At 40.1% G+C, this 20,493-nt stretch overlaps 1 protein-coding gene across 2 annotated transcripts in view; it reads left to right on the top strand.

The window, feature by feature from the left end:
- C2H12orf43 (chromosome 2 C12orf43 homolog) overlaps positions 1–20,493 on the top strand; it is a 30,231-nt gene that overhangs the window by 8,372 nt on the left and 1,366 nt on the right. The window contains exons 4-5 of one of the 2 annotated variants that reach the window (XM_053702036.1): positions 19,616–19,683; positions 20,074–20,167. In XM_053702036.1, coding sequence (XP_053558011.1) covers positions 19,616–19,683; positions 20,074–20,167 — 162 coding nt within the window. The remainder of the gene's footprint in view (positions 1–19,615; positions 19,684–20,073; positions 20,168–20,493) is intronic. The other variant, XM_053702037.1, reaches the window with a different exon arrangement.

Below are 20,493 nucleotides of genomic sequence, written 5' to 3' on the forward strand. Positions count from 1 at the left end.
TCCTCCCCTCTACGTCACACCCAGTCATTCGACCGAGAACCAAACGAGAAAGGAGAAACTATAGGGTGCAGTGGTGACTGGAGTATAATTAAAAAATTTAGACCTGCCTTAAAAAACAGGGCGGGCCGTGGACTGACTACACTACAGGAGAAAGGAATTTATCAGGTAAGCATAAATTATGTTTTCTCCTGTTAAGTGTAGTCAGTCCATGGGTCATCATTACTTATGGGATACCAATACCAAAGCTAAGTACACGGATGACGGGAGGGACAGGCAGGATCTCTATACGGAAGGAACCACTGCCTGAAGAACCTTTCTCCCAAAAACAGCCTCCGAAGAAGCAAAAGTGTCAAATTTGTAAAATTTGGAAAAAGTATGAAGAGAAGACCAAGTTGCAGCCTTGCAAATCTGTTCAACAGAGGCCTCGTTCTTAAAGGCCCAAGTGGAAGCCACAGCTCTAGTAGAATGAGCTGTAATCCTTTCAGGAGGTTGCTGTCCGGCAGTCTCATAGGCTAAGCGTATTATGCTACGAAGCCAAAAGGATAGAGAGGTAGCAGATGCTTTTTGACCTCTCCTCTGTCCAGAATAAACGACAAACAGGGAAGAAGTTTGTCGAAAATCTTTAGTTGCCTGTAAATAAAATTTCAGGGCACGGACTACATCTAGATTGTGCAGAAGTCGTTCCTTCTTTGAAGAAGGGTTAGGACACAATGATGGAACAACAATCTCTTGATTGATATTCTTGTTAGTGACTACCTTAGGTAAGAACCCAGGTTTAGTACGCAGAACTACCTTATCAGAATGAAAAATCAGATACGGAGAATCACAATGTAAGGCTGATAATTCAGAGACTCTACGAGCCGAGGAAATAGCCATTAAAAACAGAACTTTCCAAGATAACAGCTTGATATCAATGGAGTGAAGGGGTTCAAACGGAACACCCTGTAAAACGTTAAGAACTAAGTTTAAGCTCCACGGCGGAGCAACAGATTTAAACACAGGCTTAATCCTGGCCAAAGCCTGACAAAAAGCCTGAACGTCTGGAACTTCTGACAGACGCTTGTGTAAAAGGATGGACAGAGCTGAGATCTGTCCCTTTAACGAACTAGCAGATAAACCCTTTTCTAAACCTTCTTGTAGAAAAGACAATATCCTAGGAATCCTAACCTTACTCCATGAGTAACCCTTGGATTCGCACCAGTGTAAGTATTTACGCCATATCTTATGGTAAATTTTCCTGGTAACAGGTTTCCTAGCCTGTATTAAGGTATCAATTACTGGCTCCGAAAATCCACGCTTTGATAAAATTAAGCGTTCAATTTCCATGCAGTCAGCTTCAGAGAAATTAGATTTTGATGTTTGAAAGGACCCTGAATTAGAAGGTCCTGTCTCAGAGGCAGAGACCAAGGTGGACAGGATGACATGTCCACTAGATCTGCATACCAGGTCCTGCGAGGCCACGCAGGCGCTATTAGAATCACCGATGCTTTCTCCTGTTTGATCCTGGCAATCAAACGAGGAAGCATCGGGAAGGGTGGAAACACATAAGCCATCCTGAAGGTCCAAGGTGCTGTCAAGGCATCTATCAGGACCGCTCCCGGGTCCCTGGACCTGGACCCGTAACAAGGAAGCTTGGCGTTCCGGCGAGACGCCATGAGATCCATATCTGGTTTGCCCCAACGTCAAAGTATTTGGGCAAAGACCTCCGGATGAAGTTCCCACTCCCCCGGATGAAAAGTCTGGCGACTTAGGAAATCCGCCTCCCAGTTCTCCACGCCTGGGATGTGGATCGCTGACAGGTGGCAAGAGTGAGACTCTGCCCAGCGAATTATCTTTGATACTTCCATCATCGCTAGGGAACTCCTTGTCCCTCCCTGATGGTTGATGTAAGCCACAGTCGTGATGTTGTCCGACTGAAACCTGATGAACCTCAGAGTTGCTAACTGAGGCCAAGCCAGAAGGGCATTGAGAACTGCTCTCAATTCCAGAATGTTTATTGGAAGGAGACTCTCCTCTTGAGTCCATGATCCCTGAGCCTTCAGGGAATTCCAGACAGCGCCCCAACCTAGAAGGCTGGCGTCTGTAGTTACAATTGTCCAGTCTGGCCTGCTGAAGGGCATCCCCCTGGACAGATGTGGCCGAGAAAGCCACCATAGAAGAGAATCTCTGGTCTCTTGATCCAGATTCAGCGTAGGGGGACAAATCTGAGTAATCCCCATTCCACTGACTTAGCATGCACAATTGCAGCGGTCTGAGGTGCAGGCGTGCAAAAGGAACTATGTCCATTGCCGCTACCATTAAGCCGATTACCTCCATGCATTGAGCCACTGACGGGTGTTGAATGGAATGAAGGGCACGGCAAGCATTTAGAAGCTTTGTTAACCTGTCCTCTGTCAGGTAAATTTTCATTTCTACAGAATCTATAAGAGTCCCCAAGAAGGGAACTCTTGTGAGTGGTAAGAGAGAACTCTTCTCCTCGTTTACTTTCCACCCATGTGATCTTAGAAATGCCAGTACTAACTCTGTATGAGACTTGGCAGTTTGAAAGCTTGACGCTTGTATCAGAATGTCGTCTAGGTACGGGGCTACCGAAATTCCTCGTGGTCTTAGTACCGCCAGAAGAGAGCCCAGAACTTTTGTAAAGATTCTTGGAGCCGTAGCCAACCCGAAGGGAAGAGCTACAAACTGGTAATGCTTGTCTAGGAAGGCAAACCTTAGATACCGGTAATGTTCTCTGTGAATCGGTATGTGAAGGTAAGCATCCTTTAAATCCACTGTGGTCATGTACTGACCTCTTTGGATCATGGGTAAGATTGTCCGAATAGTTTCCATCTTGAATGATGGAACTCTTAGGAATTTGTTTAGGATCTTTAAATCCAATATTGGTCTGAAGGTTCCCTCTTTTTTGGGAACCACAAACAGATTTGAGTAAAACCCCTGTCCGTGTTCCAACCGCGGAACTGGGTGGATCACTCCCATTAGTAAAAGGTCTTGTACACAGCGTAGAAACGCCTCTTTCTTTATCTGGTTTGTTGACAACCTTGAAAGGTGAAATCTCCCTTGTGGAGGAGAAGCTTTGAAGTCCAGAAGATATCCCTGAGATATGATCTCCAACGCCCAGGGATCCTGGACATCTCTTGCCCAAGCCTGGGCGAAGAGAGAGAGTCTGCCCCCCACCAGATCCGTTACCGGATCGGGGGCCCTCACTTCATGCTGTCTTAGGGGCAGCAGCAGGCTTTCTGGCCTGCTTGCCCTTGTTCCAGGCCTGGTTAGGTTTCCAGCCTTGTCTGTAGCGAGCAACAGCTCCTTCCTGTTTTGGAGCAGAGGAAGTTGAAGCTGCTCCTGCCTTGAAATGACGAAAGGCACGAAAATTAGATTGTCTAGCCCTGGGTTTGGCTCTGTCTTGAGGCAGGACATGGCCTTTACCTCCCGTAATATCAGCGATAATTTCTTTCAAACCAAAATGCTGCCGCAGCCGTGACAGGCGCAATGCATGCAAGGGGTTGTAATATAAAACCTTGTTGAACAAACATTTTCTTAAGGTAACCCTCTAACTTTTTATCAATTGGATCTGAAAAGGCACAGCTATCCTCCACCGGGATAGTGGTACGCTTAGCTAAAGTAGAAACTGCTCCCTCCACCTTAGGGACCATTTGCCATAAGTCCCGTGTGGTGGCGTCTATTGGAAACATTTTTCTGAATATAGGAGGGGGTGAGAAAGGCACACCGGGTCTGTCCCACTCCTTAGTAATAATTTCAGTAAGTCTCTTAGGTATAGGAAAAACGTCAGTACTCGTCGGTACCGCAAAATATTTATCCAACCTACACATTTTCTCTGGGATTGCAACTGTGTTACAATCATTCAGAGCCGCTAACACCTCCCCTAGCAATACACGGAGGTTTTCCAGCTTAAACTTAAAATTTGAAATGTCTGAATCCAATTTAATTGGATCAGATCCGTCACCCGCAGAATGAAGCTCTCCGTCCTCATGCTCTGCATATTGTGACGCAGTATCAGACATGGCCCTAGCATTATCAGTATACTCTGTTCTCATCCCAGAGTGATCTCGTTTACCTCTAAGTTCTGGCAATTTAGACAAAACTTCAGTCATAACATTAGCCATGTCTTGTAAAGTGATTTGTAATGGCCGCCCTGATGTACTTGGCGTTACAATATCACGCACCTCCTGAGCGTGAGATGCAGGTACTGACACGTGAGGCAAGTTAGTCGGCATAACCAGGGCCGCCATCAGGGGGTGACAGGGGTGACTCCTGTCAGGGGCCCAATGGGCTAGGGGGGGCCCATGAGGCAAGAACTAAAAAAAAAAAAAAAATTTTTTTTTTTTTGAAATTTTGGCAGCCACCAGTGGGTACTACAGCAGAGTGCTAGTTGAGCATGGGAAACGTTATTACAAGGAGTAAAGTATTAGCATTTGAGAGGATTTCTGAGTGTGCACTAAACCACTATGCACAGCGTGAGACAGACTTGGCACTTTGTTTGTACAGTGTGTGCCTGAGTCAGACGGCTGATCACTTTCATTTGCAGAGGAGGTAGGAATTACTTAGCAAATGTTTTTTATTTCTTTGTGCAATTTAAGATTGTAACTTCAGTGTGGTAGTAGTTGTATGGTGGGGCCAGGTGTCCATAAAAACACATTTTTTTTAGCAGCAGTGTATTTATGATTATTTGACAATGCTGTAGAAATTCTATATTTAAAACCATGCAGAAATGTTTCCTCCTCAATACACAAATGATATATATATTACATTCCAGTTTACTGCCCCTTTATGCAAGGACTTTCCAGATACAAGGAGGCATGTTATACTCTCAGACTAAGATTGCTCAGTGTTGGAAATGAGACAGGTTAACTTAAAACTGTTCAGTTTACACTACAGCTGACTTAATTTTGAAATGCATACCAACAAGCTTAAATCCTGCATTTAACCAGATCTAATGGTATGAGTACCACAGCTTATGGTTCCACCAAGAGTACAGCATTTTCAAAATCCACAAGTACAGCTGACAGATGGGAACATTTGTACACTATATTTGAAGTGATGCTCTTAATGTACAATTTTGAATTCACAGAATTATTTTTGTTTGCACATTTACAAATAAGATTCTTTAAAAAGTGATCTCTTAATTTCTGCATTTTTTTTTATCATGCATGTCACACACTGTTGATTTAGGGGATGCAAGGTGCATAAATGTTTCCTCCTGTGAGTGTTTCTGTGGGTGTCTGTGTTTATGTCTTTGTGCTTTGGTTTGTGTCTCTATGAGTGTGTATGTATTTTGTTTCTGTTGGTATCTCTGTGAGGGTGGGTGTGTATGTCTTTGTGCATTTTCTGTGGATGTCTGTGAGGGTGTGTGCATATGTCTTTGAGCTTTTTCTATGGGTGTCTCTGTGAGGGTGGGCGTGTGTTTGTCTTTGTGTATTTTGTCTGGATGCCTCTGTGAGGGTGGGTGTGTATGTCTGTGTTTTCTGTGGATGTCTCTGTGAGGGTGTGTGTGTGTGTGTATGTATGTCTGTGTTTTCTGTGGATGTCTCTGTGAGGGTGTGTATTTTCTGTGGGTGTCTCTGTGAGGGTGTGTGTATGTCTTTGTGTGTTTTCTGTGGATGTCTCAGTGAGGGTGTGTTTATGTATGTCTTTCTGTGTTTTATGTGGTTGTCTCTCTGTGTGTGTATGTCTTTGTGTGTTTTCTGTGGGTGTCTCTGTGTGTGTGTATGTCTTTGTGTGTTTTCTGAGGCTGTCTCTGTTGGTGTTTCCTTGGGTGTATGTGCAAGTTTGAGTTTGTGTGTGTGTCCATTATCTGTTCCTTTTTAGTACATTTTGACCTTACTACTGATTATTCACATCTTTCTACAGACTTTGAGACTAATGAGACCTTTCCGGAAGTCACCAATCTACCATTTAACCTTTAAATTATTGTTTAGGCAGTTCAGGGCCCTTCCTTTCAGCCACTGCATGCTGGTGTCATCATTTAGTTGGCATCTTCCTTTACAAAAAGATAATCAGAAATCCATATTTTGTTTTCTAAATCTCCTTTTTTTTTACAAAACTGTAGTTTACCTCATTACTTGTCAGGTCAATGTAAACAAGTGCTGAGTGTCTGTTTGGGTGTCTGTGTCTGAGTTTCTTTGCGTGTTTGCTAGAGTGTCTATATGTGAATCCTTATGTGTGAGTGTGTGTGTGAGTGTTTCAGTGTATGTTACTACCTTTACAACATTTCCAAGTTTAAATAGACACTTAAGAATAAAGTGCATATACATTTTAGTCACTTGGTCAAAAATTGCACATGTCAAAGGAGGGGGGGGGGGCCTGATCAATGGGTGAGTCAGGGGCCCCAAAATTTCTAGTGGCGGCCCTGGGCATAACTTCCCCCTCGTTGTCTGGTGAATGTTGCTTAACATGTACAGATTGACTTTTATTTAAAGTAGCATCAATGCAATTAGTACATAAATTTCTATTGGGCTCCACCTTGGCTTTTGAACATATTGCACAAAGAGTTTCCTCTGTGTCAGACATGTTTAAACAAACTAGCAATTAGACTAGCAAGCTTGGAAATACTTTTCAACTAAATTTACAAGCAATATGTAAAAACGTTACTGTGCCTTTAAGAAGCACACAAAAAACTGACACAGTTGAATAAAAATGAACCGGATTAGTTATATAAACCAAATTTAGAAAAGGATTGCACACATTAGCAATGGATGATTAACCCTTAATATCAGAAAAAAAACGTATAACAATTGACAATATAAGCGTTTTTATCACAGTCAAGCACAGTCTCACAGGTCTGCTGTGAGTGATTACCTCCCTCAAAACTAGTTTTGAAGACCCCTGAGCTCTGTGGAGACGTCCTGGATCATGCAGGGAGAAAAAGACAGACTGTGACTGAATTTCTGATGCGTAGTAAAAGCGCCAAAATAGGCCCCTCCCACTCACACTACAACAGTGAGGGAAGCTCAGTAAACTGTTTTAATTTAAAACAACGACAGCCATGTGGAAAATAAAGCCCAAAACAATTTTCACCAAGTACCTCAGATAACTAAACGATTTAACATGCCAGTAAACGTTTAAAATCTAATATATGAAATATCATTAAAAAGCCTGCTGCTAGTCGCTCACACTGCAAGTTAGGCTAAAAGTTATATGCATACAGTATTTTCCCAGTGAAGTGCCATTCCCCAGAAATACTTAAGTGTAAACATATATACATGTCAGCCTGATACCAGTTGCTACTACTGCATTTAAGGCTGTACTTACATTATATCGGTATTAGCAGTATTTTCAAAGTCAATTCCATTCCTTAGAAAATAATATACTGCAACATACCTCTTTGCAGGTGAACCTGCCCGCTGTCCCCTGATCTGAAGTTACCTTACTCCTCAGAATGGCCGAGAACAGCAAACGGATCTTAGTTACGTCCGCTAAGATCATATACAGAAACTCAGGTAGATTCTTCTTCAAATTCTGCCTTAGAAGGAAACAACACACTCCGGTGTCGTTTAAAATAACAAACTTTTGATTGAAGATATAAAAAACTAAGTTTAATCACCACAGTCCTCTCACACATCCTATCTATTAGTTGGGTGCAAGAGAATGACTGGGTGTGACGTAGAGGGGAGGAGCTATATAGCAGCTCTGCTTGGGTGATCCTCTTTCACTTCCTGTTGGGGAGGAGTTAATATCCCATAAGTAATGATGACCCGTGGACTGACTACACTTAACAGGAGAAAGGGAAAATAGTTTGCCTCACAATTTCTTCAGTTCACCAGAGTAAGTGCTCTGTGAATAGTTATACTTCAGTTGCTGTAAAGCTGCAAGTTGGGGGGAGAAACAAAACACACAATAGCCAATCAGCATCAGCAGTGCTGAGGTCATGCATTGCTTTGCTGTGATCTCATGAAATTTCACTTAAATCCCATGAGATTTCACAGTACATTTCCTTAAACTAAATAGGAAATTAATATGACTGTGCCTGCACATTCCAGATGTACGCTACCTTGCAGGTCCTGGGACTAAAGTCTCTTTACAGTGGGGTGTGAATACTTAGGAAATTTTGAGGTAAACTTTGGAGCTGGCCTATTTTTGGTTCAGCACCTGGGTAGCGCTTGCTGATTGGTGGCTACATTTAGCCATATGTTTGTTTGTAGTAGAGACACACCAGGTAAAGGGACATGTCCTCGCGGATTAGAATTTCTACTTCCCAAAGTTCTGAGAACTCCTCAAGATACTGTTTCCTTTTATTGCTGAGCTACAGAAAATGGGAATTCTCATATTCCATCATCTGGAGTCCAGGATTAGGGGAGATGTCACCAGCAGTTAGTAAAAGCAAGAGGGAGAGTGACTTGAGATGAGATACAGATTTGCAGTAATGAGAGTGCTTTTGAGACAAGGTGCAGGGGGGAGAGAGAGTGTTTAGGAATAGGTAAAGTTTGTGAGTACAAAAGTAAGGTGAGTTTAAGAGAGATGGGCTAATGAACAGTGCAGGTGGAGAGGGAGAAGAAGTAATTGAATAATGTAATTTGTTATAGAGACAAAAGGCAGCAAAAAGGAATAAGAAGATATTAGGCATTTTTACAAAAGAGGGAACCAGTTAAAGGGACAGTCTAGGCCAAAATAAACTTTCATGATTCAGATAGAGCATGTCATTTTAAACAATTTTCCAATTTACTTTTATCACCAATTTTGCTTTGTTCTCTTTTCAGATTGCATTTTAACAGTTCTTCACCACTAGAGGGTGTTAGTACACGTATTTCATATAGATAACACTGTGCACATGCACGAGAAGTTATCTGGGAGCAGGCACTGATTGGCTAGACTGCAAGTCTGTCAAAAGAACTGAAAAAAGGGGCAGTTTGCAGAGGCTTAGATACAATATAATCAGAGGTTAAAAGTATATTATTATAACTGTGTTGGTTATGCAAAACTGGGGAATAGGTAATACAGGGATTATCTATCTTTTAAAACTATAAAAATTCTGGTGTAGACTGTCCCTTTAAACACATAAGACACAGTATTACAGTAGCAATTGCATAAGAAAACAGTAAGGTATATAAAACATAATATTACAAAAGTACCTGCCTTGCCCCATCCTTGTTAAATTCTTGTATAATTCTATTGCTAATGCCTCACTTATAAAATGTTCACTTTAAAAATGTGAACATATGTTGTTATAGCAATGCACATCCCAAACTAGTGTGAAATATATGCAGGCAGGGCAGTCAGCTGAGTCCGCTAAATTTAGTTGATTGCTAATCAAAGACAATTGGAAAGGCCAATTGGAAAGTTAGATTCTGTTCTGGTCAGGTTGAGATGTTAAGTGAACAGACAATATAATTTGGGGGAGGTTAAAACTATGGAATAAGACAGCTATAAATTTTAGAATAATAGCAAGTATTGATAAGGATTGAACATCACATGGCAATTAACTAAACATTAGAAATAAGACATTGGATAACAGTACAACAAATGTAGGACTAAGTTAACAACCTAAAATCATCTGCTCTATGTGCCTATACGCATACCAGAAGAGAGTTACAGGAGAGGAAAAAAACACACCAGAGTGCAGTGAATAGTTTGCAAAATGACAGGGACTCTATTCACGTACCAGAAGAGAGTTACAGGAGAGGAAAAAAAAACACCAGAGAGCAGTGAATAGTATGCAGATTAACAGGGTCTCTATTCACGTACCTGAATACTTTTTTCTTTGTTTATTGTCCAGCCACTATACTGAATATTTATGAACACTGTTAAAACATAGACTTCTATTTTCGAGCTGGCCAAAGGCATAATGTTGTCAACTGGTTTTCTGACAATTTTTAATACCAAAAAATGTATGATTTATGCTCTGATTCAAAAGATACAGGGCATGATTCAATATTTATACAGATTGTTGCCATATAATGTTTTTGAGTGGCATTGGATTGACCGTCTATGTTGTCAATTGGGCAATAAATGTAAATATTACAGCAGTATTTTGTGCAAAAATGGAAAAGTATGACCCCTAAGTAAAATCTTTCTTTAGTAAGAGAGGTGGTTTGAGTCTCAGCAGAGTACAGAACCAGGTGGAGACACAGATTCCATCAAATTCTTCTGGTAAAAAAAAGGGACAGTAAACCTAGCAAATAATGTTATATAATTCTGCACCCTCATTCAATAGTGATAGATGCCATTATATGTTTTCCTTTTAGTACTGCTGGTACCCCTGCTTCTATGCAGGATCAAGCAAAGAACAACACACAGAGGAGCAGGCACTACTCGGTTGAGAGAAAAATTGAAAACAGTTTATTGCATCAAGTTAAAAAATGGAGTATCCCCAGACAGAGTACAAACACACAAGGCAAGTCTTACGCGTTTCGGGCACCCTGGTGGTGCTTAATCATAGACTAATTAGGTATAACAGAGGAAACCCATTTATACCCAAGGCACAAATTGATTAACCCCTGCCAACCCAGAGAAATTATAAAAAACATACAATGAGAATATTAAAAAGCAAATGAGCTATAAAACTATAATAACAGTGATGTGGTGGCACAAAATAATTCATTATGAATACAAAGAATAAATATATATATATATATATATATATATATATATATATATATATATATATATTGTATCTCACAAAAGTGTATCTCACATTTTTGTAAATATTTTATTATATATTTTACTGCGACAACACTGAAGAAATGACACTTACACTTTGCTACAATGTAAAGTAGTGAGCGTACAGCCTGTGTAACAGTGTAAATTTGCTGTCCCCTCAAAATAACAATAATAACACACAGCCATTAATGTCTAAACCGTTGGGCCGAATTACCCATTTTCCCTCCCCGGTGTCATCTGACTCGTTAGTGTTACAAGGTCTCAGGTGTGAATGGGGGGCAGGTGTGTTACATTTGGTGTTATCGCTCTCACACTCTCTCATACTGGTCATTGGAAGTTCAGCGTGGCACCTCATGGCAAAGAACTCTCTGAGGATCCGAAAAAAAAGAATTGTTGCTCTACAAAAGATGGCCTAGGCTATAAGAAGATTGCCAAGACCCTGAAACTGAGCTGCAGCATGGTGGGAAAGACCATACAGCGATTTCACAGGACAGGCCTCACTCAGAACAGGCCTCGCTATGGTCGACCAAAGAAGTTGAGTGCACATGCTCAGCGTCATATCCAGAGGTTGTCTTTGGGAAATAGACGTATGAGTGCTGCCAGGTTGAAGGGGTGGTGGGTCAGCATGTCAGTGCTCAGACTATACGCCGCACACTGCATCAAATTGGTCTGCATGGCTGTCGTCCCAGAAGGAAGCTTCTTCTAAAGATGATGCACAAGAAAGCGCGCAAACAGTTTGCTGAAGACAAGCAGACTAAAGACATGGATTACTGGAACCATGTCCTGTGGTCCGATGAAACCACTTATTTGGTTTAGATGGTGTCAAGCGTGTGTGGCGGCAACCAGGTGAGGAGTACAAAGACAAGTGTGTCTTGCCTACAGTCAAGCATGGTGGTGTGAGTGTCATGGTCTGGGCCTGCATGAGGGCTGCCGGCACTGGGGAGCTACAGTTCATTGAGGGAACCATGAATGCCAACATGTACTGTGACATACTGAAGCAGAGAATGATTCCCTCCCTTCGGAGACTGGGTTGCAGGGCAGTATTCCAATATAACAATCCTAAACACACCTCCAAGACGACCACTGCCTTGCTAAAGAAGCTGAGGGTAAAGGTGATGGACTGGCCAAGCATGTCTCCAGACCTAAACCCTATTGAGCATCTGTGGGGCATCCTCAAACGGAAGGTGGGGGAGCGCAAGGTCTCTAGCTCTGTGAACTAAATGCTCAAGAGGGTTAAGGCAGTGCTGGAAAATAATGGTGGCCACACAAAATATTGAAACTTTAGGCACAATTTGGACATTTCCATTTAGGGGTGTACTCACTTTTGTTGCCAACGGTTTAGACATTAATGGCTGTATGTTGAGTTATTTTGAGGGGACAGCAAATTTACACTGTTATACAGGCTGTACACTCAATACTTTACATTGTAGCAAAGTGTCATTTCTTCAGTGTTGTCACATGAAAAGATATAATAAAATATTTACAAAAATGTGAGGGGTGTACTCACTTTTGTGAGATACTGTATATGTGTGTGTGTATATGTATGTGTATATATATATGTGTATGTGTGTGTGTATATATATATATATATATATATATATATATATATATATATATATATATATATATATATATATATATATATATATATATATATATATATAGCAATGTAGAAAAGAAGCACTCACTGAACTTTCTCCAACAGTGACAAAAATGATTTAATGACGTTTTAGTGACGTTTCGGGACAGCAACAGTCCCTTCCTCTGACCAATTAACAATGTGTGAAAACAGCCTTTAAATAGGCTCCAGAAAACACTCCCCTCAAGATTGACCAATCACGGCCAAATAATAAACACACCCCTCATTGTGACCAATCAACATCAGTGATAGATACATGTACATTTGTGTAGTGAACAAATCGATGACAAAAACTACATAGAATTTAATTAAAATAAAATAAAATTAAACCCTGAATAGTCACTTCAATGGGGCAGACCATTGGATCCAAGTGTAAGCATTCTTGTATTAGGTATATGATCACGAAGCGGGTGTTGATGTCACGCTGAACGTCAAGATGATATTGCCATGAGTTCACTTGATATTCAAACTCTTTCATTTGTTTTGCGATCGCACTGGGCGTCCCTAGTGATAGGGGGCGTTAGCCACAGTTACGTTTGGATGACGCATTAGTTGTGAATGAAAGAAGGAAGTTGATTGGTGGAATGACGATAACCAACTCTGTTAGTTTGTTTGTTTATTGAGTACCTGCCTGCTATGCACCTGACTGGAGCGGGATTGCCCCATTGAAGTGACTATTCAGAGTTTAATTTTATTGTATTTTAATTAAATTCTATGTAGTTTTTGTCATCGATTTGTTCACTACACAAATGTACATGTATCTATCACTGATGTTGATTGGTCACAATGAGGGGTGTGTTTATTATTTGGCCGTGATTGGTCAATCTTGAGGGGAGTGTTTTCTGGAGCCTATTTAAAGGCTGTTTTCACACATTAATTGGTCAGAGGAATGGACTGTTGCTGTCCCGAAACGTCACTAAAACTTCATTAAATCGTTTTTGTCACTGTTGGAGAACGTTCAGTGAGTGCTTCTCTTCTACATTCCTACAAATTACCTTCATAGCACCCTGACAAGTTGCAAGTGTTGGTGAGAGTGCATTTACACCATTTTCAGTTAATTATATATATATATATATATATATATATATATATATATATATATATATATATATATATATATATATATATATATATGTGTATGTATGTGTATATATATATGTATGTGTGTATATATATATATATATATATATATATATATATGTATATATATACCACACAGAGAAAGCGCTGCACTCACTAGCAAGCTCTCAGCTAAGATTAAAAGTAAAAATGGAAAGGTTAGTTACAGCATCTGGCTAAATGGGACTAGCCCAGGTACCACGTCAAGGTCCTTTCCAAAAACCTGGGACCCTAAAACAGCCACACAATGCAAGCTCTTAATCCAAACAAACTGGGAACAAGTGAAGGGTTCACTGGCTTATGTAATCACCCCAGTCATATACAACACACGGAAGGGGACTGCACTCCTAGACTGGACCAGGTACACATCCCATGACCCTGCAACATGCTCAGCCCTGGGTGCTCACTGGCACTCATAAGAAGCTGTGCTGTCCCCAGAGTCACAGCCAGTTAACCCCAGACAGGTCTGGGTGCAAGAACCATAGGGAAAATTACAAAACAAATTAATACAACACACAGAGAAAGCCCTGCACTCACTAGCAAGCTCTCAGCTCCCCTCCAGGGAGTTTAGAAAAAGAGTGGGGGAACACATTAGAGATGTCAAAAACTATGTAAAAGAATCAGCAGTAGCAAGCCATTATAATGGCATACACGTTACTGATAAAGCTGACATATCTGCCCAAGTCATAGATCTAGCCAGAGTACCTATGAGGGGAGGGAACAAAGGCAAAATACTAGACAAGAAAGAATTATTCTGGATCCTTAAATTGAAAACAAGAATGCCCCTGGGAATGAATAGGGAATTTTATATCTGCTATTTTATAGATAACTGAGATCTGTCATCTGTAATGCATAATTAAGCATGTTTCACAAAAATATATTTCCTATATGCACAGTCTGTTTTTTCATTATTTATATGAATGGGTCCTTAAAGGGATAGGAAAGTCAAAATTAATCTTGCATGATTCACATAGAGCATTTCATTTTTAGACACTTTTTAAATTCACTTATATTTTCAATTGTACTTCGTTCTCTTGGTATCCCTTGTTGAGAAAAAAAAAGCACATATCCTACACTAGTGGGAACTATTTGCTGATTGGTGCCTGCACACATTTGTCTCTTGTGATTGGATAACTAGATCTGTTCAGCTAGCTGCCAGTAGTGCAATGCTGTTCTTTCAGCAAAGGATAGCAAGATATTGAAGCACATTTGTTAATAGAAGTGCATTGGAAAGTTGTTTAAAATTGTATGTTCTATCAAAATTATGAATGAGCATTTTGGGGTTTCATGTCCCTTTTAATGCTGAAATACCAAAGTTTTCCTGCCTGTTTAGTACAAACATACTGAGTCATCTGTCCTATCCTTCTGAGTATTGCATACTGAGTATCTTCATCTAGAAGTGAAAACACACACCTAATTGGTCAATTAATCTAGTATTAAGTTTGTACTCCATCTAGAATGTTGTCATAAAGTTTTAGCGAGTTTAAGGAAGTTATAACTCGCATATATATATGTATATATTCTTTGTATTCATAATGAATTGTTTTGTGCCTCTACATCACTGTTATAATTTTGTAGCTTATTTGCTTTTTAATATTCACATTGTATGTTTTTTTTATAATTTCTCTAGGTTGGCAGGGGTTAATCAATTTGTGCCTTGGGTATAAATGGATTTCCTCTGCTGTACCTAATTAGTCTATGATTAAGTGCCACCAGGGGGCGCGAACCACGTAAGACTTGCCTTGTGTGTTTGTACTCTGTCTAGGGATACCCCATTTTTTAACTTGATGCAATAAACTGATGTTTTAAATTTTTCTCTCAACCGAGTAGTGCCTGCTCCTCCGTGTGTTCTTCTTTGGATCTCCACCACCTGATCTGCCGTCCCTACGGCACTCCAGCACTCCAGGTCCAACTGGGAAGCAGGTTTTATTTTTAGAACTTTCTTGCACTGACCTGTAGTCTGGCCATGTTCCGGATACCCCTTTTGCTTGCTTAAAGATCAAGCAAAGTTTATGCAATTCTTCCACTTTTTACCCATGCCTCAATTAGCAATACAACGACCAGGCCTGGTTCCTTTATCTCTTTATTAGAATCACCTTTCAAGCCTTGATGCGTTGTCTCTCTTGATTTTTTTTTTCAAATTTATATTTTGTTGCTATTACTTTTTTGAGAAGGGTTTCAGAACTACTAGCACTATCAATAGAAGAGCTGTATTTAGTATTCCATATTAGCTAACATTGGCTAATAATATATTTTTTAATGTTTATTGCCCAAATTATCATTAAATTAATTCATGTCAAATTATGCAATTAATTTGGTTAGCAGAAAATGTAATAATATTACAAATTATTAAACTGCCCCACCCCGGATACTTTATAAAGCCACCTGGCTGACAACAGTTTCTGTGGAGAACACTGGATAGTGTTGTGCACAATATTACTAATATGCAAGGTTTTTTCAGACTTTTACACTTCAATTTATATAATCTTACTTCCCTACTGTCCAGATAACAAGATGAAGAATGACGAGCCTTTTCATAGATTGTATGTTGTCACATGTCTATATGGGGGGTCCTTCTCCAGCCAAGACTACCATTTTGAACTGGATAGAACAGCGCATCATCAATGCATATAAGCAAAAAGGAACTACTTATAAGTTTAGTGTTCATCATATACAGGCAGTTCTAAACGCATGGGCATTTGTATTCAAATTGAATGCAGATGCGTTACCTTCTTACATAGCAGTATGGCAGACACATGACATTTTTTCCCCCTGCTTTGTCATATAAGAAACAGCAATGGAATAATTTGTTAGGAAAATACAGAATTCATTCATAATGCCACAGTAAGCATCTTTTTTGTAGTATATTTCTATTTTGTCCTTCATTAGGAGGTGGAATCTCATTGGTGAGTATTGTTAAGGGATATGACCTGAGACATAGAAATTCGTACACTTTGGATTTTGAATTTGTCTTTCTTCCATGCATACTTTTACAAAGTTCTTACCGTTTGATTTGTTTGCTTCAACACAATATTTCTGGGTAATTTCTTCCAGATCATACTTACTTCCTCAGACATAAGCCGAGGTGTGTGTATGTATATGTATATGTGTGTGTGTATATGTAATATATATATATATATATATATATATATATATATATATATATATATATATATATATATTATAGAGACGCACATGTATGATCTGGAAGAACTTGCCCAGAAATATTGTGCCGATGAAAGTTCTTCCAGATCATACTTTCTTCCTCAGACATAAGCCAAGATGTGTGTGTGTATTTAAATCCAGATCTTAGTGTGGGGATCATTCACTAGAATCAGTCAGGTTACAAAAAGATCAGAGCGGATGTCTACTTCTTCACATACACACACACACACACTCATACACATACACACACACACTCACTCACTCACACACACACACACACACACACACACACACATACATACATACACACACTCACACACACTCACACTCACACACACATACATACACACTCACACACACACACATATATATGTGCGTATATATAATTTTTTTAATGAACCCATCTCTGTTAACTATATAAAACAATAATCTTAAAATATATATACATTTTTTATTTAAAATAGATTTTTATTGAAGAATAAAAATTACATGAAAATGCACCATGCAGATACACATAAACAGAATTCCAAACTGTAAAAGGAAGGCATGACATAACAATTGTACTACAACTAACATTAGTATTTGATGTCATATAACGGAAATGAGATGTACCTAAAAAGACCTCATTTTTTTTTTTTTTTTTTTTTTTTTTTTTTGTATTTAGAAGCTTGGTAATAAATGATAACCCCCTAATGAAAGAAAACGACCACTTTTGGGTCGCTGGGAACCAGGTAGGATTGGGGCGGGGGATGTAAGGGAAAAGGCACTACCTGGCCTCTTAGAAAATAGTGTAATGCACATAAATGATGCATATAATGACAAACTTTAGAACACATAAACCATCCAGGCATTAAAATTACAGCCATTACGGCATATCTCAGAGACCTCGATTTTGTGTTATAGAAAAACATTAACATATGGATAGCTACCTTACTAGTTGCTCATGGACCCCCTGAAAAGTTTTATAGCGTATATGGTAGTTGCCCTGGAGTTCACTCTTGGACCATTAGTTATATACAGTTTATATTAGGCTTATTGTCCATAATAGCAAAGTGAGAGGTGTTTGACAAACTGTAACATCTGCCAACCCCAGGAGCAAATATTAAAAGTGGGACTGCATGTAAGGGAGCATAACAGGCTTACAATCCTCATGAGGGAGATGGGGGCATAAATTAGAAATTTGAACAACAGTACTTCGTCTCCTATGTATAGGGCAATGACAGTTATGGCAAGTTCAAAGAATTTAAAGCACAAGTTAAGTAGAGGGGGGAACATTTCACCCTGTAAATAATCTTACAACAGTACAATGAGGCACTGACAGGGTTGGTAATTTATAGCTCTCTTAAGACACTAATCAGTCCAAAGTTCAGGCGTACATGCCATCATAAAGGAGGAACCGTGCCTTAGAAAGAAGCGATCCGGAGAGTGCTTAGAAAGAATCAGGGCACAGTGACATTAGCCTATACCTTGTTTAGCAGACCTAGTATGTTGGTGTGCGCACCTCCAGAGATGCATTGCTGAAGATCGATCCGTGACAAGCCTGCTATTCCCGGCAGCCCCATCCTGGATCGCATTGCCCCAGAAGTGCTCACGAGTGACCAGGCTCTCCAGGGTCCGTTGCGGGTAAGATATTTGTGACAGCCAGACGTCCCCCCGATGACAGAGTACCTCTAAATAATCCTCCTCTCTGAGAAAAGTAAGAGTCAGGTCGCAGGCTGAAAAAGGCCTCTGTATACCATGAGCGTGCAAGTATTCAGAAATCTCTGCAGTTGCATGGCGTGGTCTGGAGCGGTTTGCTAGCGTGGGGGTGTTGCAATAGGTGCCTGTTCCCAGACCGCCTGGCTGTATAGGAGGTAAACTAGCCTTGCTATGAGACTCGAATTTCTCACCACCTTTACTTGGCCTCAGCACGAAGCATCCTCCTTTCTCACAGTGCATGGTGTGTGTAGGATCCAGAGCTGTCTTAGTAGCATTGGCATGCGGCATGGTCCGCCAGGGTCCCAAGGTATCTCCGCCGCCGATACATGCACTATCAGAACCGACTGGATCTTCTTGTCTCGGGGTAGGCAGAGAACTTTGCCGATCTACTAGAAATGCAGCTTGATTGCTTTGTATTGGCTGCTGGGGCACAGAAGCTGCATCTCTCTCCACATCTATAGAGACGCGGTCTCCCCACATGGCTTCATCCCGGTCAGTAGCTGTGGACGGGTAGATCCCAGTTTGCAGGGTTTTTTCAAAAGCAACTTGATAGGCATCTAGAAGGTTGCTGAGCTTCAATAACAAAAAGGTAGCTGAATCCATATTAAGATTGGATTTGTACTGCGCACTCAGGGCACAGCTAGTTTTGGGGACAGGCTGAGGCTTCTATGATAGGGGAAGGCCTCAAAGTGCAAAGTCCGGTACTGAGGGCTATAGAGCCTAGTCACTATTCAAAAACCCTATATCTTGAATTCGGACTTCTTCAGTCCAGCCTCTCCACTGTTTTGAGCAAGGTGTTGCTAGAAATACACTGCTAAATCAGGTTTCAATGAAGATAGCTTGAGGAGCTGAAGCTCAGTGCGACCTGTAAGATGGCCGCCGCCCGGGTGTCCCCCTATATATACATTTTTTATTTTTAAAATAACTACACATACATTTAAAATAATTTTTATGTAGAACACTGGTTTGAAAGTAAAAATACAATTTTGTTTATATTGGTAAAGGTATTTCCCCACCCCACCCCCTCTCATTTTGTATTCAATCTTTAGGTCCAGGTGTGTAGTAGCTACTATAGACACTGTTGGTAGGTAGTTGTTTACATGTGATGACCATCGTTTGGCAGATTATGGGTATGTTGTCAGTTATTCTATATTACCACCATTGTTTTAGATTTTGTTTTTTGACACATACCAAGAACAATGCCTCATATGAATACAAGTGGTGGATTATAATGAGAAATCTGTTAATTTTTCCTGATATGTTTTCTGTTCTACATAGGTTCGCAGATGTGTTCTTATATTCTCAGTTGCCACACATATGACATTTTCTAGTTTGATCAACCTCCCTTGTTATGTTACAGAATCTGTTGTTTTCTTACAGCTGCATAAAGGAAACACCTGGACATGAAACCTTGCTGACAAAACCTGACAGCGCTGATGAGGATGATGGTTCGTATTATTTGTACAGTTGGGGGTTTGCATAAGGAGGGTGCCAATACTACTGTTCATTATACCTCACACCCTAAATAAATAACATCTATAAGTTGGGCGTGCAGTCTTTGGTAAAGTGTTTTCATTTTAATTGAAGAGCCATGTACCTTATTTTTTTACCTTTTATTTATATTATTGTAAAAAAGGCACTGATGTGGTCTTAAGTATGGGATATTTAATAGAAGTAAGGTGTCCATGCTACACAGGCCTACTGTTGCTTTAAACCAATGGTTTTCAAACCTGTCCTCAGGACTCCCTAACAGGCCAGGTTTTGAGGATATCTGAACTGGAGCACAGGTGAAATAATCAGCTGCTTAGTAAACGTGGTTATTTTTCCTGCTTTATTAGCAGGTTTTCGCCTCTTCGTCACGTCAGTTCCTGGGAACTGTGGGACAGTTACCTCATCTGTTTGCACCAGACGCAAGGTGGCTTCTTCGTGCAGGTAATGACATCACAATACATTATTATAAGCTCTCTGTTTCATTGGATTTTGTATTTATTTAGTTAAAACATTAAAGAAATACTGTTAAATTGTAATTGAAACTTACAGAAAACATATGTGTTTATTGGCTTCCACAGTGCTTAATTTACTTCTATTATAAAATTGTCTTTGTGTTTTTTTATCCTTTGTTAAAAAGCAAGAAGGTAAGCTCAGGAGTGTGCACGTGTCTGCAGTACTATATGGCAGCAGTTTTGCATCGTTGTTACAGATTAGCATGCTCCAGACATGTGCACGCTACCTATCTAGATATCTCTTCAACAAAGAAT

Source organism: Bombina bombina, chromosome 2 (genome assembly GCF_027579735.1).
Source record: "Bombina bombina isolate aBomBom1 chromosome 2, aBomBom1.pri, whole genome shotgun sequence".
Taxonomy (NCBI): Eukaryota; Metazoa; Chordata; class Amphibia; order Anura; family Bombinatoridae; genus Bombina; species Bombina bombina.